The sequence below is a fragment of the Monocercomonoides exilis genome (genome assembly GCF_001643675.1).
Source record: "Monocercomonoides exilis strain PA203 chromosome Unknown scaffold17-1647472, whole genome shotgun sequence".
In the NCBI taxonomy this organism is placed as follows: Eukaryota; Preaxostyla; order Oxymonadida; family Polymastigidae; genus Monocercomonoides; species Monocercomonoides exilis.
The window spans coordinates 981764-1008230 of NW_027150562.1; the positions used below are offsets into that span (position 1 = coordinate 981764).

Consider the following 26467-nt stretch of genomic DNA (forward strand, 5'->3'; position numbering starts at 1 on the left):
ACATTCGAAATTCAATTTTCAATTACAAATCAGAATGAGTGACGACGAAAGTGATTATGATGATGATGGATCCAATGATGATGAAGGATCGAACGAGGAAGAAGGAGATTACGGAGAAATGGAAGAAGATGAATTGCGCGAGGAAAAGTTATTCAATGAATTAAAAGCTGATTTGTATGAACTAACGCGCTTATACATTTAATTTTGAGAAATTGTTTTTTAGGACAAGAAAGTTTGACAATAAAGCAAAGACAGAACAATTTGGAGCACCACCTGCTGGTTTTGATTTCAGCGTACTTCAAGAAAGAGAAGAAAATGGCCTTAGACTTGGAACTTTTCTTAAACCTCGTGTTAGCAGAACTCACTTTGGAATTGGGTTCCAAGATCTCGGTTGGAACTTTTATGATAACGAGGTTCAATCAACACCTTCTCGTTTAATAAAATTTGTTTTTAAGAAAGCAGAGCACATACCTCAACCAAGTTTGCAATTTTCAATGAAAAAATAAGTGAATTTTTATATACAAATTTATTGCATATTTGATTTTTTAAGATGGTTATGAAGTTCATTCGCATGTTCTTCGATATGCTCTTTTTGATTCTTCTGTTCTTGGAACATCTGCCGGAAGAGAAAGAGCAGTTGTCAGTCCTGTTTTCACAATCATTTCCCCAATAACAGACAGAAAAGATGTCTGGGAATTTCCTCATTATAAGGATTTATTCCATTCAAATAATCCAGCAAATCTTCGAATCCAGCAACAATCAAATGTTTTGAAACTGTACGTAGAACTTGGGGTAAACGTTGTTAGAACTGGCTCTGTTGCTACATCTTCTTCTTCTTCAACAACATCATACACATCAACCGGCGATCCAGCTGTTGCCAATAAAGCAATCCATTGCCTCTCAAGTGGATGGTGCTTGATTGATCTTGATGATTCGTGGCCGTGGTACAAAGAAGACTCTGGTGCACCTGCACCACCAGGTGCAGTGCCCAGCACTTCAGCGATGGCAGGCTCAGGGGACCCAGCGTCTGCAGGTGTTACAGGTGCTGGATCTTCCTCAGCCACTCCATCGAGTTCAAGCGCAGCTGGAACAAGTGGAATGTCGACAGGAGCAAGCAGAGGAAGTATGGTGAAGACTATTTCGCTGCCTGTTTACACGCCAAGACCGATGCCTTCAAAGAGCAAAGCGCTGCCAGACAAGATATATGCAGGAGAGATGAAGATCACACTGAATGGAGGAAGTGTGTTTAACAAGCAGCCTCTTGTTGGAGACACTGGAAAAGAGAAGATTCGCGAGGACTCCAAAGTTAAGCCAACGCTGACTGTGTTGGTGAAAGACCCGCGTGCAGCCACAAAGAAACGGAATGAATGCTTCCCGGCAACAATCTTATATCCACGGCAGTTTCAGCCTGCTTTGCTTACGTACAGAAGGCTGCTTGCTCGAAGATTGTGCAAAATTGATGAGCCGAAGAATGCACTGCTTTCGTCCCCAACGGAGCCGCTGACGTTCAAAGCAGACAGCGAAGACTACATCTTTAAGATATTCCCGACTATTGCTGACTCGACGCTGGTGATGGCAGTGTTTACACGTCGCTGGACACAAATCTACAAAAAGGACATGACAGACGACGAAAGGAAGAATTGGGATTCTATTGCGACGAAGTTCAAAGAGCTGACGACTCAGATATGGCCCTTGGTCCATTTGTACTCAGCTCAACTGCCTCTGGTGCCTCCAATTGTTCCTGCTTTGCCGTCGATATGCCCACACACAGCATATCCAATGACTGAAAAGACAGCCAATGCTCTGTTTGATGCACTGCTGGACTGCGCCACGATTCCGCCAGCAGACTTTCTCTGTGGAAGGATCCCTGCAGGCACTGTGCTGTCTTCTGTGAAGGCAGCGGCGTCTTCGTCTTCTTCTTCATCTGCCCCAGCTGCCACTTCTGGACAAGCTGAGTCACATGTTTTGTTTAAGCCGTTTCGCGCAAGTGAATTAAGGCTCAACTTTGCTGAGGGTTTCCTTCCTTCGTAAAGTTCTTTGAGTCAAGCTGTTTTATTACTTTTCAATGTTAACTCCATCACCTCTTTTTCTTGCTGGGTACTGTCATGTGCTGTGTGCTGAAACAAGTTTTAGCGCATTTCTTTCACTGAAGCATAAACTTGCAAACACCTTCAATTCATTTGAAGTTAAACCTTATTTTTATTTTTATTTTATTATTTTATCCTAAACATGTCACACTCTTTTACGAGCACTTTATTCTCTTGTTCAGAATCAAATGCATTTGCATTGAAATATACGTTTAAAAATAAAGAATCACTTTTGTAAACAACATAAAGGATTACAAAAATGAAAAAAGTATGCTAATATACAGTATGAAAAGATGAAATTTATTTTTAAATGAAGAAAATTTGACTGCTATTTGAAAACGAAAGTTATAGGGTCATTCTTTAATCCAAAAAACGAAAATAATTCGATGATCTTTTATATCAACAAGTTTTGAGCATTCTGAATTATTTTATAAAATGAACTTATTATTTTTTATGTTAGACTTATTCAGAAAATGGAACTCTGAAACGTTTTATCAAAAAAAATTATTTTTCTAAATCATTTTATAATAAGAAATTCGATCATTAAAGAATTGTTTGTTTATTTTCATATTTTTGCTGTTTTATTGATGTTGAACAACGCTAATATTTTATTTGATAGCCTTAATTTTATAGTTGGGATTCTATAAAAATAATTGTATGTTTTATTTGTTTGTGAAATATCATTTATTGAATTTTTAAAGCTTATTTCTATTGAAAATTTGCTATTTAACAAAGTGCAGATATTTAATCGCAACATATTTTATCAAACGCCTTGCAGACGTTTTATGCAATTGCCATTGGCATACATTAAGTAAAGTTGATATTTCTTTTGAGGTAACTATGCACTCAAAACACGTTGTTGAATATAACCATCCTTATCAATATTCGCACTCAACAAGTTATCCATACAACATTATTAATTTATCTCAAAATTCTTCAAATGTTACTCACACGCAACAAAATAATTTCTTTTCATCATTAACTTCTGAATCTTCTGCACCATATTCATTCGATTTCAATTCACATTTGCCTCATGGAAAAGTTCAGCAAAAGTCTGCAGCAGCTCCTTTTTATTTCAACCACTTCGCTGAAGCAATGCCATATCCTTCAACATCAACTCAAAGCGAATTTCATTCATCTGAAGGATATAACTTTCATCAAATTAAATCCTTGAAGGCATTAAATAATTCAAACATTTTTGAAGCCAAAATATTATTAGAGAGACCTTCTAATCGCAGTTTTATGCGCTTCGTTCCTTCTTCAGATTTTACACGTTGTTATTTTATGAATGAAAAAAAGCCTGAAAATACGGAAACCACCGAAGGAGAAGAAGAAACAACGCTCTTTTCGATAGATGCTGGAAAACAGCAAAGCAAAGAAGAAAAATTGATTCATGAAGCAGATCAAGAGAGTTCAATAATCCGTTTTAATTGGAAAATTCGCGATATGTTGGAGTATAAGAAAGACGTTTACATGGCAAGTCAATCATCAAGAGAACAAGAGCAAAAAGCAGATTTGATAGACGAGGAAGATGGGGAAAACGAAGAGAGAAAGAGGAGGATTATTCGATCACAGCTGATGGATGAACGGATCTTCAGGCAAAGATATGGATATTGGATCACGAAAGAAGATTTTGTGGATGTGGAAGGCAAAATTCTTTGGGAAGAGGAAGAAAAAGCGATGAGACAGAAAGAAGAGGCAAAAGAGACAAAAAGAGCAGAGAAGCGGGAAGCGAAAGGAAAGCAAGCGCTTACTCTGGAAGAACTGAAGAATCAGTTGAAAGATGCAGAAGAGTTGAAATTGAATGAAGACGCTCGTAATGAACTTCTCCAAGCCATTCGACAGAGACAAAAAGGTGACGGTTTGTTTCCTGATAAAAAAAGAAGTGTGAAAAACTGTGTTTTTTCTGTTAATGAGGAAGGGAAAATTTGCTATGAATTGATTGGGGAAGGCAGAAAGGCTAATCAACACACAAAGAAAGAAGGAAAAGAATTAACATACAAAAAAGAAAATGCAACAGATGAAGATGAAGACGTTACAGAATCTTCTCAAAACAGAATGAATAGAGAATTCACACAAGAAAAGCAAGAATCGAATGAAAAATATTCTTACAACTTGTCACAATTTGGTTTGACATCATTCAGAAGCCCAGAAACCTTAAGAGCAAAAACAACTTTATCAAGTCAGTCTTTAAGAATGAACAGCCATTTGCCGTATTTTCCATTGACGTCATCTTCAAGCAGTTATTCGGGTATATCTTCAATTCTTTATCTTTTTATTAAAATATGCTTATTTTATTGAATCGATTTGTTTATTCTTTCTCTTTCTTTTTTTAAAACTTTTTTTAAACTTTTTTGAATGCATTTTAGAAAATCATCTATTTGATGATATGAAGGTTCAATCAAAAGATGGCTCTTTTCACGAAAAATTGAATTTATCACAGCAAAATTCCCTCCTCAGTTCGACTTTTATTGATGATCCATTTACAGAAGAAGTTTTGTTTAACAGCATTTCCTGTAGTAATACTTATGAAGCTGATTTTGATAAGCAAAAGACAAAACATTCTGCTTCTCTTCTGCCAATCAGCAACAACACCCAGAACGATTTAAAGAGTGAATACATGATATTGCCGTTGTGCTATGCACTTTCTGATCTTGTTACTTCGTCGGTGAAAGAGAAAATTAGAGAAACTTTGGAGAATAAAAAACGCTTTGATATTAAGAGAAAAATTGATGCGGCAAAGAATCGACTCTTCAAAGCCAAAAGTTATGTCTCACAAATAATTGAAAAAAAGAGAGCTCTGCACGAGAAACGCATTGCAAACAGACAAAACGAAGTAGTTTTCACAATGTACCAGAAACCTATCGATATTGCTTGAGGCTATTTTGTATATTTTTAGAATTAGATATATTTAAGGTTGTGATATTAGCATTTCTTTTCTTTTGTTTCTTTCTATTTTTTAACAGGAAAAATATTTTAAAAGAATAGTTCAAAATTTGCTTGAAATACATACTACTGCAATTTACAACAAATTCTAATGAGAGAATGCTTCAAATATCACACATCACATTTTTGATGGGATCTTACCCAACACACTTTTAGTTTTGAAAATTAAAATTGACTTTAGAAAATCGTGTTGCCTGAAGATTACTAAACCATTGCTGAATTTTCATAGCTTATTTATTTAAGAGTAAGTTAGAACTGCTAATTTTATTTATTACATGCTGAAAATCACAAAAGCAAGTTTTGGAAGATATCAAACGTTTTTACAATCTATAAAAAAATTATCGTGATGGAGAGTGGTTTTTCGAATGTTGAAGAATTTTTTACAATTGTTTCTTTGCTTGATGAACAATTTTACAATCAATTTAAACAGAATATTGAAGACGTCCCATCTTATCTTAATTTTACTCTTCCAAACAAAATTTTAAGAACTTTGAACTTGATTATACCATGTGAAAATTCTCATCTTCATGGCCTTCAGCAATTGTTATTTCATACTCTTTTTCGTGAACATCTCTATCGGACGATTTTGTTTTTTGTAAAATATGTCAACCTCAACGAAAAGTGGGCACTCATCATTTATAAGTGTGTTTTGGAAGCAAAGGATATTGAAGACAAGAATTTTAAAAATTATGAGCATCCGCTATATTCAAATCTATTTCAAGTTCGAACGTCAATGCTTCCACTAACTTTAGTGAGATTCTTTGACAAGCAGTGGAAGTTATGCGAAAGGGAATCATTTGTTATCAAAGGACTAATTGTGCGCGGAAGATTGTTAACAAATGCAACAAAGTCCTCTGGAATTTCGCCACGTATTTTGCTGGTATCCTTTCCTCTGGATTCATCGTTGGCGCTTCAAGTTAAAGATTTACAATTTTCAAGCTTAATCACTCAAAGTGAAGATTCAAAGAACTCGCTAAACACATTCAAGCTAAAAGTTCAGTCATTTTTCTCTCCATTCACAAAAAAAGAAAAATCATATCATCCAAAATCAGACTTGATGGATTTGGAAGAAACTATTCATCTTGAAGAACAGGGAAAAGACTTTGTATTAAAGCAAATTTTGAAGCTCAAAATTAACGTGATTGCTACAAATTCAAGTATTTGCATGAGTTTATGCGAGATATTGGAAAATAAAGGAATTTCCATTGTAAAAATTGATAACAAAAAGGAAATGGAAAGACTTTCATATTGCCTAAATATTCCAATTGCATCTACATTTTCCGATTTGGAAGAGGGGCATGTTGCATGGTGCGACAGTTGGTCTATTCTTAGGCAAGATGATGAAACAACAAAAAAGGAAGTTGAAACAAAAAATGGAATTGAAAATGATACATCTGAATTTGTGCATGGAATATCTGCTGCTGATATACGGGCAACAGAAGAGAAGGAAGGGCTTTCAAACAACGAACTTTGCGATGAGTATTTTTATGATTACAGATTCAGATGTATTAACAACATTGCTGACAATAAGACTTCAACTAAGCACATATTACAAAATGAAAAAAATCATTCAGAGGAAGCAAACTTATACAATGAATCAAAATTCACTCTGTCAATTTCAGATTTTACAAACTCTTTTTCAAGCAATTCTCGAAGTCAATTTTTTCCTCCTCAACATTTTCATCAGCCATCTTGCCTTTCTTCAACATTGCATAGCGAGATTTATTTAAGTCTTTTGTCTCGACTTGTTCCATTTTCTGGAGCAAATCTAACACGTTCGATCAACCGAATTTCACAAAGCATTGCAGTTGGGAATTTTTCATCATCAGCAACTTCTCAATTACACTGTATTTCTTCTGCGAAAAGTGCACCCTCATTTCTTGCATCATTCTCTCATGCTGAACAAACCCCTGATGACTCTTCATTTCCACTTAAAAATCGAACGAAAGAAGATAGTCGTTCTCTTCAAGGGACATCGCCTCATTCTTCATCTTGTTTTCCTTCTGATTACTTCCCTGTTAAAAGCTATCCTCAATCTTTTGTGTTCTTTTCAACAAAGTCATTCCCAAGAATTTCAACAATTGTTTTGCAAGATCCGTCTACCACACAATCTTCTGATCCGTCCAGTTCTCCATCATCTTCTGCTTCTGATTCTGCTTTTTCATCAACTTTAACTTCTCATGAATCATCACATAATGAACTTCTTATTGCGGCTCGAATAACTTCGTTTGCTTTGTCTTTCTGTCAAACACTTGATTATCTGGAATTGTGTTCTCAGACGCTTTCACTGGATCCTTCTTCCTTTGTTGCTATCGATGAAATGAATGAAAAAACGCAAGCATCTTTTAACACATCGAATGCAAATAAGGCGAGCAATCACGAAAAAGATGATATAAAATGGAGATTTTTGCAACTGATGACTCGATCTTCACACAGGGTGATTGATCTTTATCTTATTTATCAGTTATCGCTGCATTTGAACACATTCAGATCTCTTCTTTCTCCTCTTTTGAATTCTCTTTCAGATATGTGGTTTTTCTTAAAGATAGGCGAACAAACTACTTCTGATTGCGAAGAAGCAAAAGTAATGTTGCCTGAGTCAGTTCGGTTAACTCCTGGTTTTCTGTTAAGTTCCAGTTCATTGATCCCCATGCCTTCTATTTCGCCTTTGAATAAAGAAGGATTATCATTTATTTCACCATCATCTTCAGTGGTAGCATCAACAACTAATTCTTTTGGTTATTTCGATCGTTTTCCTTCTCCTTCTCCTCCTTTTTGTTCTCCGATTTCTGTATCACCTTTTCCTTCGTCTCTTTCACTTCCCGTTTATTCACTGTTATCTTCTGGTTTCTTATCTCTTTCATCACTTCCTGCTTGGCTTCGACTAAATGTTGCTATGACTTTATTTCATATAAAACAAGTAGTCACTTTGCTGAAGAACAGATTTTTGCACAGAAAAGAAAGTGAAAGAAAGGAAACCAATGAAAAGTCCAAAGGAAGAGAAGATATTCATTGGCTGAAACAAATCATCATTGACTCACAGAAATATTCATACGGATTCTTTCAACAGAAACAACACAAAAAGAATTGGAATAAAAGAGTTAATAAAGAAACAATCCACTCATCGAGTTATCTGCAAGCCCAACCTACAAACACATATAATTTCAATTCAAAAGAGACTGCATCTTCTGTTGGAGATAATTTTGCATCAAATCTTGTTAATTCTACTGATTTGAAATCTCAGGTTCATAGTCTGTTGTTCCCTCTTTTACCAAATCAGACCATTTGTGTTTCTTCGGAGCATCTTATACCGTCGAATTCTTTGAAGCGTCAACTTGGATATGAGAATATTTTCCTTCGTTCATTTCCTATTCCAGTTAACTTGTCAAGGCTCAGAATAGATCAAGCGAAATGCACTCAGCAAAATCAAAGCAAATTTGGAATTGTCGAAAGTTCAGAACTGTTAACTGTTCCTTCAACCACAGCTGAATTAGCAAATTCATCAAAAAGCACAACAGAAAAATATCCTTTAAAGCAGTCCAATAATAGTTTTTCTTCTCTTTTCCCCTTTGGCATTGATCCATATACGCCGCTTTTATATACTTATTCGTTCTCTTCGCGTGTTATATCGCAAGGAACCTTCTGTACACTCCCAGTCACTCAATCTTTCTCTCTGCTATCTTCGTCTTCCTCCACAACTCTGGGGAATTACTTGCTCACTCGCCTGAGCAAGCACATTCTCTGTCAGAGTTGTAATGCCTTGATGCAGGATCATCTGGATTCGTTTGAGACAGAAGGTTTTCGAGTGGATGTTGCTGTTGAGAAACTGTCGTCTGCTCAGATTCACTGGAAGAATCACAGCAAAAGAGAAAGAAAAAGTGAAATGAAGAAGGACAAAGAAGTGGAAGATACAAAAAAAGATGAGAGCGACAAAAAATTTTGCCATAATGAAAAAGACAATAAAAAGCACTCTGATACTGAAGATATTGAAGTAAATGCAAATTCTATTTCCGCAAATGATACTCCCCCTTCTTCAAAATCTCCGAATATTACAAATACACATTTTTCTTCTTCCTCGTCTACCTCTTCAACAAATGTTGGCTCAACTCAAATAGATTTCGAAGATGACTCTTATATTACAATTTTCAATAGATGTCGCGTCTGCAGAAAGCAAATAACTCCTCAAAAGAGAGTACCGGGGAAGCTGCTTCAGATGCCTTTGTCTCTTTTCATTTTTATGCTTGCTCAAAACGGAGAGAAGCGAAATAAAGTGAGTCCTTATGAGTTCAAGTATGGACACAACATAAAAAGATTGATAAGAAAAGAGAAAGAACTTGAAAGGGAACGAGAAAAAGAAAAAGAACAAGAAACTCCTCCACAAAAAGATATTGAGATTGACAATGCAACAAGCAACTTGGACATTTCAAAAGAAAGAGAAGAGATAAAAAATAAAGAGGCAAAAGATGATTTTGCTGGTGTGAGTACTTATAAAGAAAATGAAGTTGAGCTGCAAAAGCATTCTGAGTCTTTTAGTTCCACTCAAAAATTGTCACAGTCATTCTTGAAATACTCACCGTCTGTCTTGCATTCAATGCAACACGCTGAATTTGATCAAGATTTCTGTTTTTCTTCATTTATTCCTTCTTCTTCATCTGTTGCTCTTCCACTTCCAACAACATTTTTCTTTGGTGAAGGCGAGAACGATTCAGAAAACAAAGAGTGGGAATGGATTCCGCTTCCTGTTTGTTTGTGTGATACACAAATGGAATCTGTTTTGCCTTCTTCTTTTTCACATCAATCATCATGTCCGATTTCAACTTCTCGAAATGCGAACTTTCATTGTTATCCATACATTCCAAAATCTCCCAATGATAACGTTAGAGAAGACAACGAAGAAAGCTTCAAACAACATGAAAATCATTTAAAAGATGAATCTCTCAAACAATTAGAAGAGTTACAATCTCATCCTCGAATGGCTATTGGATGCCCCTTGTGGAGAAATGCATCACTAACAGAAAATTCAAAGAAATCTCAGACTTACTCAAGTTTGAACTTTGATGGATATTCTTCTGGTGCATTCTCTTCCTCTTCTTTCTCTGAAATAATCGAATGCGATCACTCTTCTTTTCTTAATACAACGATATGTTTTTCCTATCGCGATTCTGTCATTGCCTTTGAAATCTCGCCATTTTTCCCTTCTTCTCTAATTTCTCCACTGCCAACGCTTCCCCTTCCGCAAGGTCATCTCAAGCATTTTTTCGAAAGCCAACAGAAAACTGTTTGGGGTGTTGGGATGAATGTGTTTAGACAGTGCAGAATGGTTCTTTTGAATGTTGTACCAATACCTGGAAGCGTTGGAGAGGTCGCAAGCGGATTGCTTGCTAAGCTTAACGAGGAGGAAAGAGAAGTTATGTCGGATGTGGAAATGTTGGAATGGAACGAAGAGAATCATGAAACACATATCAACAGAGTTAGCGAAAATTGCACAGTTGGAGATGATAAGTATGCTCAGGCAAAGCATAAAGGCCATATGCATTCCATTAGCAGCATACAAATGCACTCTTCAAACAATTCCATTCTTATGCTGAAACTTCTTGTGCTGAAAGCCAAAGTGCTTCACCTTTATGCTCGATGGGCTCATCGCCTCCATTCGCTTAAATCAATTCTACAAAAATACATTTCTCATACCGAAAAGAGCACTCCCCATCGAACACCATCTCCAACTGTTCCTTCGTCTTTGACTTCCTCTCCGTCTGCATCTTCATTGACTTCGCAATCATCAAATGAAATAACAAAGTCATCATCCGTCAAGGGATTTCGTACTTCTCGTTCGTTTTCTTCCGATTTGTTTGCTGTTCCTTCAACTTCCTCATCGCTTTCATTGAAATCACAAAAGCAGATTTCAAAAGAAAAAGGCAAAAAAGATAAGACTAAAAGAGGAAAAGAGAGAAGGGAAAAGAAAGGCTCTTCGTTGGAAAAGAATCGCCGAAAATCTTCATTGGACCTTTCGAAAAAGGTGGATCAATCATCTTCAGTTGCAGCTACTTCTCACCATTCAACAACTTCTCGAGTTGTCAGCTTTTTGATCGGGTCAAAAGGAAGCGATGAAAGAAAAGAATCAAAATCATTTCAAAATCAAGTCATTCATTCAAAATCAAATGATATGAATGAAAATGATTCAGTAAACACTTTGAATCATAACAAAGATAAAGCGCACATTTCCAATTCCACTTCGATTTCCGTAAAGAACAGCTTGACGGACAACTCAAATATTGATCAAATTTTATCAGCGGATCTTGCCGATATGCCATTTCTGAATCCTGATACGACAAAAATTCCTGTAATAAATGAAGAAGCACTGATCTTGACTCGGAAAGCGAATACTCCTCGCAAAGAAGCAAGCGAATTACAAATTGAAAATGAAGAGCTGTTGAGCGATGCTGAAAATTGTGATGAAAGAAGTGTTTTTGACAAAGATGATGCTGCAGACGATGAATATGACACAACTGATAAAAGAAATACAGAAAAAGCTGGATTGACTTTTCGAAATGAATGCACAATGAAAGAAAATCCGCAAGCTCAATCAATTGGCATGGTGAGAGAAACATTCATGCAAAACGAAAAGGTGCAATTAAAACCCGGAATCGTTCTAAGTACTTTGGTGGACCATCTCACAACCACACCTGTTCCATCTCCTGTTCCTGTGCCTATTGCTTCGCCAGCTCAATCATTTACCTCCATTTTACTTCCATTGGAATCTACTGCATCATCTTCATCTGTGCTATCATATAACATGCAGCTACCGCATTCTATTGATTCAAAGGGTTTACAGCTTCAATCATCGTTTTCTCATATCGTTGAAAGAGCCGTGAAAAGTCTTCAGCAGCCATTAGATGATTCTTTAATTGATTTTGAGTCATTTGAAAAGAATCTAGAAAAAGAAAGTGGCAACACGAAATTCGAAAAAATGCATTTACAACCTTCATTTGTGGAAGGTTCAACTCCAATCACGATCGCACAGAATGCAAACCTTGGACCAATTGAACAAGATATAAAGCAAACAAATAATATATCAGAAGATAAAAGTGTTTCCAATGTTTTATCAAGCAAACTTTCCCATCCATTGTGTGACAAAAAAGTTTCATTTCAATTAGAGGCTCAACCAGAAGCAATTCCAGATACCCAGTCATTTTATACAACAGAAGAACAGAAGTGCATTCCAATCGTTCAGGATTCTCCCCATATTTCTGTTGACCCAACAGCTTCTTCTCTTCTTCATCAGTCTATGATACCATCTACTCCTTTTCTACTTCCTTCTTCCCCTTCTTCGTCTTCTTCGTTTTCACATCTCGGAGATCCGAAGCGTCTTGCGCTTTCTCCAGATATTTTGGCACCATCATACGAAGAATTCGTGAAGTGCTTGTCTTCATCTTGTCAGCATCTCTTTCCTTTCTCTGCTGCCACTTCTTCAAATTCATTGGATTATTTTTTGCCTTCAAATTCTCTTTTTCCAATGGAACTTTGCATCAACGAGAGGCAATTATCAACAATGATTGCATATTCGTTGCTTACAAGTGAATATGAACAAAAGATGAACGAGCTTCTGGACGCTGCCGAAACACAACAACAAATTTTCTGTGAAAAACAGTTTACTGAAGAAAAAGAATTGAATGCTGTTGACTTTCAGAAAGGTTCGTTTGGCTCTCAAATTTTGGTTGATGATTCATTTATAGTTGCTTCAAATCAAACAAATCCAACAGAAAAAATAAAGATTAGCTCTGCTATTAATTCAAAATTAATGCCTGGAAAAAGAGTTACTTTTTCTGAGCGAATAAAATCCGCTTCTGTTCAGAAAGCTGCATTGCTTTCACCGAAACACAATGTGATCTCTGTGAACATTAGCAATAAAGCCATGAATGTTACATGTACTTTTTATTCACCTCTACAATTTCATGCACTTCGAGAATCATCAATTACTCATTCTGCTTTTGTATCTTCATTGGCAGCTGGATCTTTTTCAGTGAAAATGCTGGGTGGAAAATCAAAAGCGAAATTCTGGAAAACAAAAGACGATCGATTCATATTAAAAAAGATTTCAAAAATTGAGATGTCTGAAGTGGTTAATTCGGCTGGAGCTTATTTTGAGCATTTTTATGATACAGTCTTTGAAAAGCAGCCATCTCTTATGCTTCCAATTTACGCAATCGTAGGGATAGATTTCAAGCCTTCTTCATCATCTTCATCGTTTTTGACCAGCGCATCACGAACAGCAGCTGCTGCAAGTCTTTCAGAAGAATCAACTTTTCAGTTCTCTTCCGACGTTTCTACTTCTGCAACTGCCTTACACGATTCAATCAATTTTTCTGAGGATTATTCAAAGCACTCAATTTCTTCTCCTCCTTCAATCTCTCATCAGCAGACTTCTTCATTGCAATCATCATCCTCACCATTTCAGTCAAATGTGGAAAAACTGAAAGGGTATTTCATTGTTTTGGAGAATTTATTCTGTGGTTCTCAAATGAAGCGAATGTTCGATTTGAAGGGAAGCAGAAGGTCGAGATATGTGAGATTTAACAGATCACAGGACGAAGTGCTGTTGGACTCGAACTACGTGGTAATGATGGTGATGATGAAAGAAAAACTGGCCGTGCGAGAAAAGGACTGGCAGATGATGATGAAAGGAGCTGAAAGAGACGCTCAGTTTTTATCGAGGCTGAACGTTGTTGATTACTCTTTGATTGTTGGCGTTGATGAAAATAACCACACGATCAGATGCGGAATAATTGACTATTTGAGACAATACACTTGGGACAAGCAATTTGAGGTTTCATCTATTTTATTTAATGTTCATTCTAATATTTTTTTTCTATTTATTTTTCAAATTTATTCTTTATATCTGTCGAATATGTTATTTTTCTTAAAAAGTCACGGATTAAAAAATCGTATCTGCTAAATCAAGGCGACGTCTTGCCAACAATAATTCACCCATCCGAATACAAGCTGAGGTTTATAGATTCATTGAAGGAGTACATTACTTCTATTCCAGAACAATTTAGTTCTTGCGTAATAACGTCTCAAATGTTGAAATATCTTAATGAATAACGGTGATTATCTTGGCATTTTTCTCGAATTTATTATTTTGACAGAGAGAATACTTTTACGATGAATAAATGTCCAAAGCCTTTTATTAAAAAATCAATTTGAAGCAAAGCAATGATGTTATGAATTCTATGACTTTAATCTTAAGTACATTTTTATTCAATTTAAATTCGATGCTTTTAGAAGCTTGCCATTTTTTTAGGTTTTGAAAGTCTGATAGAATTAATGATGTGTGCGAAAACCCGAACATTTGCAAAAACCCGCACTCTTTGGATTTTTGGAAACATCATAAAATTTTTTGTGTTAAAGTAAAGTCTTTTTTAATAAACACATGAAATTATGAATGAATTTTTAATAAGAATGAAAATGCATTTGTTATAATGGGAGAAATTCCATATTTAATTCTCAAAAAGCCAAAAATATTGCAGAAATCAGTCAATTGAAAATATCCAAATTTTTGAAATGCAAAAAGTGAAGACAGAAAATATGAATAATTCCAGAAAAAAATATTTTCGAAGAAACAGAACAAATCGAATGGAATCTCGCGGTGAGATATCTGGTATAAATGGAAGGCCACGATATTTAACAAAGGAAGAAAAAGAGAAGCTTGTTCAAATTATATTGAATTGGCACAATGTTTTGAAGCAACCATCAATTTATGACATTCCTTTTTTAGTATGATTTTTATGTTTTGAAATTCTCAACTTATTTTTTTTAATCAAGGGAAGACAAATTCGAATCGAAAGATCTCCGGCTTCGTCTGAATATATCGAAACACCGAGTCTAAGATGGGTTTACGATTTTTTATCAAGGCAAAAACTATTGCGAATGATAAATCCAGTTCGACTTGATCATGCACGCTTGAGAGCATCGTTAAAAGAAAATATACAGTCTTTTCTTTCTCATTTGCGAACTTTGATGCTGAAGAAAAAATACCATCCTTCGTTAATATTACAATTGGACGAAATAAGTTGTCAGTCCAATTGTCGTCATCATAGGAAAAGAATTGCTAATGAAAAATGCAAATACTTGCCATGTTTAGAAACACCTCCTCTTCGTCAATTAACTCTTTTATTCATTGTGAGAGCTGATGGATATCATCTCCCCACTCATCTTCTTTTAAGTTCAAAATATGAAAAAGAAATCAACGAACAATGGAATGACTATTCGTTCGTATTGCATTCAACTCAAAAAGGATGGATGACAAAGGAACTGTTTGAAAAAATTATGTTAGAACATGTTCTTCCTTTCATACAGAAGCAAAGAAAAATTGTAGAAAGAATTCGACAATGTCAATATGAAATATGCCAAAAGAAATCTGGTGAATTGAAAACGAAAGAAAAAAGGTTAGAAAATTGCGAACAGAAAATGAAAAAGAATGAGACTTGTGAAAAAACAACACAACAAAATTTTCAAGACGAAGACGATCATGAATCAATAGCATTGCATTCATCAGCTGGATCAGAACTATTTCCAACAGATAACTCAGATTCACCGTCAAAATCCCCACGATCCAGAGATCAGTGTGATAATGAAAAAAGTCCCAAGGAATCCATTTGTTCTGACAAACTGGAACTTTCGAATACAATGTATTCGGAAGGAGATCGAATTCAAGAATTGCAGCAACTGCAACAATCGGCATCTGACACTTCAAAAGAATTTTCAGAGTGTGAAAATTCTATTCGAATCAAAAAGAGTTTTCAAATTCCATCAGATGGATTTCCTAAAGTTGATGTTAGTGAAATTTCAAACTTTCGTGATGAAACTCATTCTAATTGTTCTGATGAAGGAATATTTCTATTTGAAGAAGATGATAATAGAGATTGGTGGATTAAGAATGACGCTCATCTGCAGAAAGCAAACTTAGCGAAAAAAGAAATAACTCAATATGAAAAAATATCTGAAGAAAAAACAAGCCATTCATTTCCTTCTGCTTTAATTATTCTTGACGGCCATTCTTCAAGACAAAATATCCAGCTGTGGCAAAAGTTTTCTGAAGAAAACGTTGATGTCGTTGTGCTACCAGCACACACATCACATATTCTTCAGCCACTTGATCTCGGACCTAATGCTGCACTCTAAAAGCAATTGAAAAATGTTCGAAATGAACCAAGTGTGAGCAAAATGAAAACAGAATTTTTAGCTTTTGTCCAAGCCATCGCAGATTGCTCTTATTATGCGATGGCCCCAAGAGTAATACGTCATGGGTTCTACGAAGCTGAAATAACGTCTTCTCGAATATCTCACGTTCTGAGGCGCACTTTGGATAACCTGCCTTTCGGCGTAAAACCGGCTAGACAGACGAACCGATGGTCCATCTCTGGTAAACAAATTACATCAACAGCAGTTCTGAAGGAATGGCAAGCTTTTGAAGAGAAAAAGTCTATTGATGATAATGAAAGAGTTGAGAATGTTCATATGAAAAATATAAATCAAAAAACAAGAAAAAAATAAAAAGGAAAGACTTTTATCTTCAAATATAACTTCTACTGATTCTAAGCTTTCAAACCTCACTTCTATTGAAAACACTAGCGAAGATACTGAGCCTGACGATAACTCATGTTCAACAGATTTCGAATCAGATCCAACTGATTCACAAGAAGGTGAAGAAAATATTTTGGTCGTTCATGTTTTCAGAAGAAAAAACAAACAGAAAAGATTTATTTTGTGCCGGTCAGATCATTTGGATGAAGCAGATGGTCGAAAACAAGTTTCTGATTTGTCAAGTTCTTCTAATTATTCTGAAGAAGAATCTTCAGAAACTGATCATCATTCCGACAGATTAAACAAATTGAAAGAAAAGAAAAAAAGAGATCTTGACAGCAGTGAATATATAGAAGAAGATCTTTCATCAAGCAACGAAGAAGAAGGTTCAAATGGAAAAAAATTGCTCAAAAAATATTCCATGAGATCAGTGAAAGGTTTGCCCAAAAGATTATCCGAGCAATATGTTCTTTTTACGGATTCTGATGAAAGTGAAAATAATCCAAAGAAATGATTTGTGAGAAATAAACTATCGTGAAAAGTTGAAAAACATAACAAACCTTTTCAATCTCTTCATATCAAACAATAATCATTCAGGAAATCACTATGCAATTTGATTGTCAAACATTTTATTAATTGCTTTGTTTCCTACTACAAGTTTCAATAATTCTTGATAAAGAATCAGTATAACTATATTTTTTCTTAAAAAGCAAGGATAAGCATTTTCAATGAAAAGAAACAATAATTTTCAGAAAAAAAAGAAATAAAAACATTTTTGAAAAAAGAAAAACAAAACAGAAAAACAATATATATCATTTTCAGATTTAAAAATAAATCGCATAATAGTCAATGTTCAAAATTTTTCGACAAAAAAAATAAGTGATCCGCAAACCTGCAACAATAAAAATAAACTTATTTCATTGAAAAACTTGTCGAAAAAAATCCACTATGAATTGTCGAACTGCTGTCAATGAAAATAACAAAATAATATTTTTTTGATATCAAAATCAAAATCAAACATGAAGAACAAACCACATAAATGCGGTTCTTTTAAGTTGAATAATTTATGAAACATTGTTGGATTGAAATAATTTTATTATGGGTTTTGAACCCATTGTTTAGATTGAAAACAATGTGATGATCGGGCTTATGATAAATATGCAATTTCATTTCCATTTGAAGTTATAATGCAATAATGGTATTCTTTAGAATCTCATCTATTTCATCTATTGACATTTTTCATATTTTTTTCAGTTTAAAAAGAAAATAAGATAAATGTTATTATTTTCCTATTTTTTTCATGTTATAGAAGTGATTTTCATGTTTCGGTGTAAGAATGTATTTATATTTTCAGTTAATTCTTTGGCATTTTATTATCTGAGAAAAGATTTCTATTTTTCTGTTTTTTTCACTTCGCATTATAAAAAGATGTCAAAGACAAAAATTCTTTAAAAGTTGAGTGATATTTGTTGCAAACAAAAAAAGAATGAAATCATTGAAAGATAACATCAAAATAAAAATGAGAAGTTTCAAAATTTTTCTCCAACTGAAAATTGTACCAAAATAGTTAATTTTCAAGAATAAAAATGAATTTTTGAAATCGACATCGAGTTATAACAAAAATAAACATCATTTTATTAATTTCCAACAACTTTTTTATTATTCAAGATGATATGTGCGGGTTTTTGCAAATGTTCGGGTTTTCCACCATACTATAAAATGATAAAAAATAATTTTATCCTACGTTTGAGTATATTTATGAATGGTTCAAATAAATGTAACTTACCAATCAAAATGAAAGGAGAATCATCGAAATGAAAAATATTGAACACAAAGAAAAGAAATAGAAATAGAAATACTCATCCAAAACACAAACCTTGTTGTATGAAAAGCAAAATTGAATGTGCTCGCAATTTGCAAAAACAAAAACGCTTTACTAAACCATTTTACACATTCTCGAAAAGTGTTAATTCTAAATTACTTCAAAAACCGTCGGCAAGCAACAATAATCAAATGAAACGAATAAGTGTGAAGTGAATGCAAACATTCGCTTGTAAACTAAAAATCCAAACAATTGCCATTTTGTTCTTATTTTCTCTAAAAAAACACTGGAAAAAAGTTTCCAGCTTCACATTGTATAAATAACAAAGTTTTACATAAATTATTCAAAAATTCATCTAAAATTAGATGGATTTTCAAAAGAAAAAAATTATGTTCAAAAATATCTATCAACATTCAAAAAAAAAAAATATCATTCACATTCGAGTGTTTTATTCTAAGCATTCCTTCTTTTCTTTCAATCCTTCTCTTTGTGTTCTTTGCGTTCTTTGTGCTCTTTGTGCTCTTTTTTCTTTTTGTTCTTCTTCTTTCTCTTTCCTTCACCATCCTTTTCTGCCTTTTCCTTATTCTTTGAAACCGTTTTCTTTTTTTCTATATAAGCAAGAATTTTTGTGGATAGTAAATTGTTAAAGTCTTCATCGTCGTTGCTTTGATAGGCCTTAGTATAGTACTGGATAGTTACAATTTTCTCTTTGTATGCAAGCGCCATTGAAAGCAAATGTGTTGGAGAATGATTCAAAATCACATTACCTGGAATCATATTAATCAAATCGCGCTTTGCCTTTGACATTTCAGTAATGCTTCTTTTGTTATTTGAAGAAGAAGATGATGGAGATGAAGCACTTATGCTCATTGAAGCCGCAGATATAGAGGAACTTGGAGTCTCGCAACAAACATCACATTCTTTCATAGAATTCTCTGCACCATTCTGTTTCGAATGAGAAGGTGGGAGATACGGAGCTAAAGAAACAGCCATTTGAGTTTTGCTTCCTTCCAATGGTAAATATTTTGAGGTATCGCAAATGCAAGTGGTTTTCTGTGAAGATTCGCAGTTTTGCTGTGGAAGAGATTGAAATGATGTAGAACACGTTTGGTCACTCGGTGAATCTGAAATTTCATCAGAATTTCTTCCACCAGAAATGTCAGTTGAATTTCGTTGTTCTTTCTCATCAGTGGATCGATTGTTGCTCTGTTTAGAATCTGTATCTTCATTTTGCGCTTCGCCTTCATTTATGCTTTCTCGTTTCTCGTTTCCTTTATGCGTATCACATAGGTCCTGTCTTTCATTAATCTCATTAATTCTGTCGCTTTCTTCCCGTTCCTCTTCATATCTCCTCCTCTTTATCCTCTTCCTCTCAATACACTTAACACACAAGTGGTTTGCAAGTTCTCTTCTAACCTTTGGCATAAGATCAGCCTCAAATCCTCTCACACGCCTCATATTCAGTGCATCCACTTCCAACTCGCCAGGCAACAGATAAGGCTCCAGCTTGTTGCACGAATACAGCCCTGGCGGCGGTGATAGGCATGTCCAGTCGATCATAATGGAATTGACCTTCATTATAAACGGATTCAGCGTGCTGGCGTGGTTTTTCTTTCGCCCTGATGAGCTTTGCGTCGAACACAGTGAGAACACGTTTCTCTTTCTCGCAGACTTCTCCGTCCGCTCCTCCAGCTGCAGCAGCACACATTCTCCGTTCACCACCTTTCGCTCATCGATCCCGTCATCAGCTTCCAGCGATGAGTCACTCTCAGACTCCGAATTCCCTGCTTTTCGCCTCTGCCGCTTGTAGTGCTCGTACCGCCCTTTCCAGTTAGGATCGTAGAACAAGCAGCCCATGCTCCGTAGCTTTGATCCATGCTTTTTGTTGGCTTCTTCCTCCTCCTCTTCGTCATCCTCGTTTTCTTCTTCTTTCTTCTTGTCATCTTCGAAATCATCCCAGAAATAGTAATATCCTCCACATTTAAAGTAATCCTCATTGCCAACTTCCGTATTATCTGAACTGAAATCGCTTTCGAAGCTGGATTCGTCTTCATCAAAGTAAGTGTCATCAGACAGATCTTTATCGTTACTTTTATCATCATCTTCAGCTGCAGATCTCTCGCTTTCAGGCTTATCAAGCTCTTTTTCTCTTTCTGTTGTTGTTATGCAGTTTCCTTCATCATTCGTTTTAATTAAAGTGGAGGATTCTTCTTTTTGTTCTGGTGTGGTTTCTCCTTTGCTGTGGTCGTTTGATTTGTTCGCGCTTTCGTTTCTTTTGTTAAATATTACATTAAACAAAGACTTGCCATTTTTCGCTTTTTCCTTTTTCCTTTTGTTTTGTCTCTGAAAGAACTTGTTAAATAAGTTTTCGATAATATTTTTCCCAGTTTCCTTTTTTTTATCAATGCATTTTTCTGTCTCTTTATTTTCAGTTATTGGAGGTAATTTATTACCAGCAATAGCCGTTGCAGTTGAATCAGGAAAAGGATGAGAAGGTGTTGGCGAATAAGTTGGTAGTGAATAAGAAGAGGACGATGACTGAGATTGGCACTGAATAGGAGAAAAAGGCAGAAATGATGAAGGCGGCTGAGAAGCAGAAGCAGAAACAGTAGCAGAAGGTGAAGGTGAAGGAAAAGGAAAAGGAAAAGGTGAAGGTAAGGGTGAAGGAGAAGGAGAAAGTGAAGATGAAACGGAAGAAAATGGCGTGCAAGATTTGTCTGGAGATGGTGAAAAAGATGAGAGAGCCAAAGAATATGAAGAAGTCAAAGACGACGAAGGAGAAGAGGGAGAAACACAAGGTGGTGAAGCTAACGAATCCGATGTTAGCGGCTGTGGATTCTTCAAAAGGCTGAACACCAAAGAAGGTTCAGAAGAAGGCGAGAATGAAGAAGGAATGATGCTTGTAGGAGAGCAAATTGGCGAGGGGTGCAGAGAAAAGCAGGGAACAAAACCCGGCGATATGGCAGTCGGTGGAAGAGAATATGAACAAGAAGTTGAACGAACAGAAGAAGATGCATAAGTTGATGAAGTGCTCGGAAAATAGAAAGAAGAAGGAAGCGGAAGAAACGAGTTGGGTGTGGGTATCAGAGAAGAGGGAAGAGAAGAAGGAAGAGAAGAAGAAAGAGAATGAGGCGAGGCGCAGGCTGAGAATAGGGAAGGAGCAGTCGAAGGAGACGGGTAAGGTGTGAGGTTATTGAGCTGTATTTGCCCAACCGACGGAACCTGAGGGGAGATATTGGGAGAGAGGCGGTATGATGTCGGAGAAGGTGCATTGCACCCAAGAAGCGTGTATGGAGGCGGCATCAGCAGCGGCGGAGGCCTCCGAGATACGGGGCAGTCAACAGGTACATCAAAATACTCATCGGCAGTCGGCTGCTCATTGGACGCTGGCTCCTTCACGTCGGGTGAATCTGAAAGGCTTGTAGGAGGAGACGGAGAGGCACAGAAAGTAGGAAGGGGAGCCGAAGAGATTGTTGTGCTTGCGGTGTAAGCTGTATCTAAATGAGTTGAAGCAGCTGAAGAGAATGGACGGCTTTCCTCAAACGGCTTGAAGGGGCTAGCAGATGGAGGCATCTTGCCAGCAGAAGCAGAGCATTGGCTGACTGATGATGAAATCGAAGAAGACTTAGTCATTGGAGGTGAATAAGATATAGTTGAAGTGGCTTGTGAAAACAGTGTATGAGGTGAAAGTTTTGTGTTTGCTTTGATGCAGTTTGCGGATTTAGTTGGGGATTGTTGGGTGTTAAGCTTCATCTTGTGATTGAAGGCTGATGAATAGAAGTTAATGGCATTAATCAGAGATATTGCACTTTTCTGAACTGAAGAGTTTTCAACCACTCCTTTTCCTGAATAATCAGTCTTTTTTTCGCTTGGGGAACTTTGTTCTTCCTCTAAAAATATGCATTTTAAACAACTTTTGCTGTCTTCATCAGCTATTTCATTTGTTTCGCGTTCATTCAATTTATCTGCCTGATTTCCAGATGAATAATTTTGAGACTGAGCAAAAACTTCTTTGGATTCATCTGGACTATGACGTTGCGAATGAATTGCTCCACTGAGTAATCCTGATGTATTCTTTGAATTGAATCCTAAATTGACTGCAAAATCATCCCGTTTTTCATATGAAAAATCCTGAAAAGAGGTGATATCATGAGAGTGTATTTCATTGTCTGTCAATTGATAGTCTCTTTGACCAAATAGCGTTGATGCAAATGGTTGTAACGTTAAAATATTGTATATGTTCTCGCAATTGTCCGTGAAAAACGGCTGCTTTGGATCATATTTCCACTGACCATCAACAATGAACAAATAAAAGTGATTTCCTTCTGGAATTGTCAATATCACAGACCAAAATTTCGTCCAACTTTTAACTTTCCCCTGATATATGCTTTTCTCTTTCTTTATTTTTGCCAATATTTCACCTGAAATTTTGCCATTGGTTATATCCTCCTGTGTCGGACCTGAAGTATCTTGAAAACTTTTTTGGGGAATAAGTTTAATAGGTTCGGACCAGTGATTAAAAGAACCGATAAGCGATACAAAATTGCACGCTCCATAATTCCATATAAATTGATGTCTGAAAGAAGATTGTTGTGCACATGAACTCGTATTTTCGTGACAATGCATGCTTTTAATTCTTGTTGAAAATGTTGAATCTAAAATTGAAGGGAACAAAACATTAACAGCATCCGCTGGAGATAAGTGACTTGCAGCTGGAGCACGCGTTGACTTTTTTTCCAAAAATTCTTCTACTTCATATCCAAAATTCTTTTTCAATTTTGCTTGATTAACCGAAGGAAACTCAACAAAACGCATGTGTTTTCGCTCAAAATAACGCTTATCTTAATAAGATTATAAATAATAATTGGATTCTTACGAACAGATCGAAAATAAAAAATATTAAAAACCTTTTTGAAATGAATGATGAATTGCGCTTGAAGTTGAACTTTGCTCTGGTCCCATGATACTCAATGAAAAATAAAAAAATGTTCAGCGTTTTATTTATGTTTCGTTCTTCTTTTCGTCAAATACAATAAAACTCAAATTCATTCGATCTTAACTATAACAACTTTTTAATAAGTTTTGATTTCATGTCAAATTTTATGATCTTCATTTTTTGTGTTTCATATGTGCTTTTGAATGTCCAACCTTTTATTGCGTGTTTTTGAAAAGAAAAACTCTGCATGTGCCTTGACGATTCATTAAATCGAATCTCGTATTTTGAATTTTTAAGCTTTAATTTTTCATGTCATTTGTTTACTGCAAGCAAAATAACTTTTATTTGTTGTACACTTTCTAAAGTTTTTGTTGAAATGCATTGCTGCATTTCGATTCGTTCAATAATTGTCTGTTTTAAGTACCTTTTTGTTATTTCGATCCACATTAAATAAAAAAGTTTTATTTTTCTTCCTAAGCGGCTATCTTTGTGTCTAATTTCTTTCTATTTGTGCACCGAAGTTAATATGGTTAATGCAGCACGAATTTTTTGCATTTTTATCTTTACAAGTGTTTTTTTGTTGTTGTATTAGTTGGAAAACTCTTTGTTTCATTGCTTCTCAAACAAAGATTGTTCGCATTTAGCCCTTTCTCGAAGAATGTTTTGTTTAAAAGAAGGACCATTTTCGTGTGATGAAAATACACCTGGCTTGTGTATTTTAAAGCCTCTCAAATTGGAATGTTCAAGTGAAAGGAGGCAATCTGTGGTTTGATTTGTCATATGTTTTTTTTGAAAGCGAATTTTGATTTGCATACATGTTCAAAGTGTGATTGTTTCGGAAGGCAGTTTAACAGCACATGCGAAGCTCATTCAAGAGGGATAAATGTGCGGCATATTGGAAGATGCCATTTAAACCAAACAATATTCAACAATTCGCAAACAAAAAAGAATCAACTATATCCCCTTATCGCAACAAAAGAAACGGATGTTGAAGAACAGCTAATAGGACTACTCGCTCATTTTCCTGATGAGCCAACTGATGGGTGCATCAACGATGATCAATGCCCAGAGGGTGCTTTTTGTCTGTTTGTAAGAATATTATACAAAATAAAAAATAAATAAGGACTTATTTTAATTTATGTTCAAAACAGATATCCTGAAAGCAAATGTCCAACAAATTATCAGAAAAGCACTCCAATTGGAGTGTGCGTTATGCCTCCAACTCGCTGTAAAGCACCTCTTTCAAGACAAACAGAAGAATCAATGAATGTTTGCGGATGCGATGGAAATACCTACAAGTGCGTTTTCTTTTCTTTCTTTTTTTTTTATCCGTTTATTCAAATCTTAATTAATCTTTTTAATTTTGATAGGAATCGTTGTGATGCGTTGAAGCACAAAACAAGCATTGCATCAGAGGGGCCATGCAAAAAAACTGCTTCGTCAAATTCTTATTCGTACTACCCTTCCGAAAGAATGTCTTCTCGACAAAAACAACCAAAAAGCAGAGCTAGCTTTTTTGCAGATGCAAATAGATAGCTTTGAATTATTGCATTTTACAAATAATTTATGAGAATTATTTTTGTTTTTAGAAAAATTCAACACCTAAAAAGATAAGTTGGAAATAAAATTAATTATCTTTATAATTTTTATAGAAAATAAATAATAATAGATACAATAGATATTATGCAGATTGGATCAAATAATTCAAATTGCATAATTATTAAAAATTTGTTGGGGTTATTTAAAAATACTCCTGTTTATTTCAATAAACATGCATATTTGGAACGGAATTTTTTGCTTTCAGAATGTTGTTTCACGAAACATTTTTGAATCTTTTCTTTTTGAAACAATTTTGCAATGTGTTTTAAACAAAACAATTTTCGACTTATAATTATAGTATGGTGGAAAACCCGAACATTTGCAAAAACCCGCACATATCATCTTGAATAATAAAAAAGTTGTTGGAAATTAATAAAATGATGTTTATTTTTGTTATAACTCGATGTCGATTTCAAAAATTCATTTTTATTCTTGAAAATTAACTATTTTGGTACAATTTTCAGTTGGAGAAAAATTTTGAAACTTCTCATTTTTATTTTGATGTTATCTTTCAATGATTTCATTCTTTTTTTGTTTGCAACAAATATCACTCAACTTTTAAAGAATTTTTGTCTTTGACATCTTTTTATAATGCGAAGTGAAAAAAACAGAAAAATAGAAATCTTTTCTCAGATAATAAAATGCCAAAGAATTAACTGAAAATATAAATACATTCTTACACCGAAACATGAAAATCACTTCTATAACATGAAAAAAATAGGAAAATAATAACATTTATCTTATTTTCTTTTTAAACTGAAAAAAATATGAAAAATGTCAATAGATGAAATAGATGAGATTCTAAAGAATACCATTATTGCATTATAACTTCAAATGGAAATGAAATTGCATATTTATCATAAGCCCGATCATCACATTGTTTTCAATCTAAACAATGGGTTCAAAACCCATAATAAAATTATTTCAATCCAACAATGTTTCATAAATTATTCAACTTAAAAGAACCGCATTTATGTGGTTTGTTCTTCATGTTTGATTTTGATTTTGATATCAAAAAAATATTATTTTGTTATTTTCATTGACAGCAGTTCGACAATTCATAGTGGATTTTTTTCGACAAGTTTTTCAATGAAATAAGTTTATTTTTATTGTTGCAGGTTTGCGGATCACTTATTTTTTTTGTCGAAAAATTTTGAACATTGACTATTATGCGATTTATTTTTAAATCTGAAAATGATATATATTGTTTTTCTGTTTTGTTTTTCTTTTTTCAAAAATGTTTTTATTTCTTTTTTTTCTGAAAATTATTGTTTCTTTTCATTGAAAATGCTTATCCTTGCTTTTTAAGAAAAAATATAGTTATACTGATTCTTTATCAAGAATTATTGAAACTTGTAGTAGGAAACAAAGCAATTAATAAAATGTTTGACAATCAAATTGCATAGTGATTTCCTGAATGATTATTGTTTGATATGAAGAGATTGAAAAGGTTTGTTATGTTTTTCAACTTTTCACGATAGTTTATTTCTCACA

At 34.8% G+C, this 26467-nt stretch overlaps 5 protein-coding genes across 5 annotated transcripts; 4 read left to right on the forward strand and 1 right to left on the reverse strand.

Moving 5' to 3' along the window:
* Window positions 1-34: 34 nt before the first annotated feature.
* Window positions 35-2310, forward strand: MONOS_2493 (uncharacterized protein; the record flags this gene model as incomplete). Its single annotated transcript, XM_067872418.1, has 3 exons — window positions 35-174; window positions 224-480; window positions 551-2310. 3 exons carry the CDS (start codon window positions 35-37, stop codon window positions 2029-2031), a joined length of 1878 nt encoding a protein of 625 aa, XP_067729283.1. The 3' UTR covers window positions 2032-2310.
* Window positions 2311-2927: 617 nt separating this feature from the next.
* Window positions 2928-5119, forward strand: MONOS_2492 (uncharacterized protein; the record flags this gene model as incomplete). The annotated part of the gene is made up of 2 exons (XM_067872417.1): window positions 2928-4338; window positions 4457-5119. 2 exons carry the CDS (start codon window positions 2928-2930, stop codon window positions 4963-4965), a joined length of 1920 nt encoding a protein of 639 aa, XP_067729284.1. The 3' UTR covers window positions 4966-5119.
* A 71-nt stretch (window positions 5120-5190) lies between these two features.
* On the forward strand, window positions 5191-14512 carry MONOS_2491 (putative 1-phosphatidylinositol-3-phosphate 5-kinase). Its single transcript, XM_067872416.1, has 3 exons — window positions 5191-7651; window positions 8210-13857; window positions 13959-14512. The coding sequence occupies exons 1-3, from the start codon at window positions 5380-5382 to the stop codon at window positions 14133-14135; spliced, it is 8097 nt and encodes a 2698-aa protein (XP_067729285.1). The 5' UTR covers window positions 5191-5379; the 3' UTR covers window positions 14136-14512.
* A 3837-nt stretch (window positions 14513-18349) lies between these two features.
* Window positions 18350-23495, reverse strand: MONOS_16197 (uncharacterized protein). Its single transcript, XM_067869112.1, has 2 exons — window positions 23346-23495; window positions 18350-23279 (listed from the first exon to the last, which is right to left on the reverse strand). Exons 1-2 carry the CDS (start codon window positions 23398-23400, stop codon window positions 18913-18915), a joined length of 4422 nt encoding a protein of 1473 aa, XP_067729286.1. The 5' UTR covers window positions 23401-23495; the 3' UTR covers window positions 18350-18912.
* Window positions 23496-24032: 537 nt separating this feature from the next.
* Window positions 24033-24910, forward strand: MONOS_16198 (uncharacterized protein; the record flags this gene model as incomplete). The annotated part of the gene is made up of 4 exons (XM_067869113.1): window positions 24033-24140; window positions 24200-24459; window positions 24526-24672; window positions 24745-24910. The coding sequence occupies 4 exons, from the start codon at window positions 24033-24035 to the stop codon at window positions 24908-24910; spliced, it is 681 nt and encodes a 226-aa protein (XP_067729287.1).
* Window positions 24911-26467: the final 1557 nt, after the last annotated feature.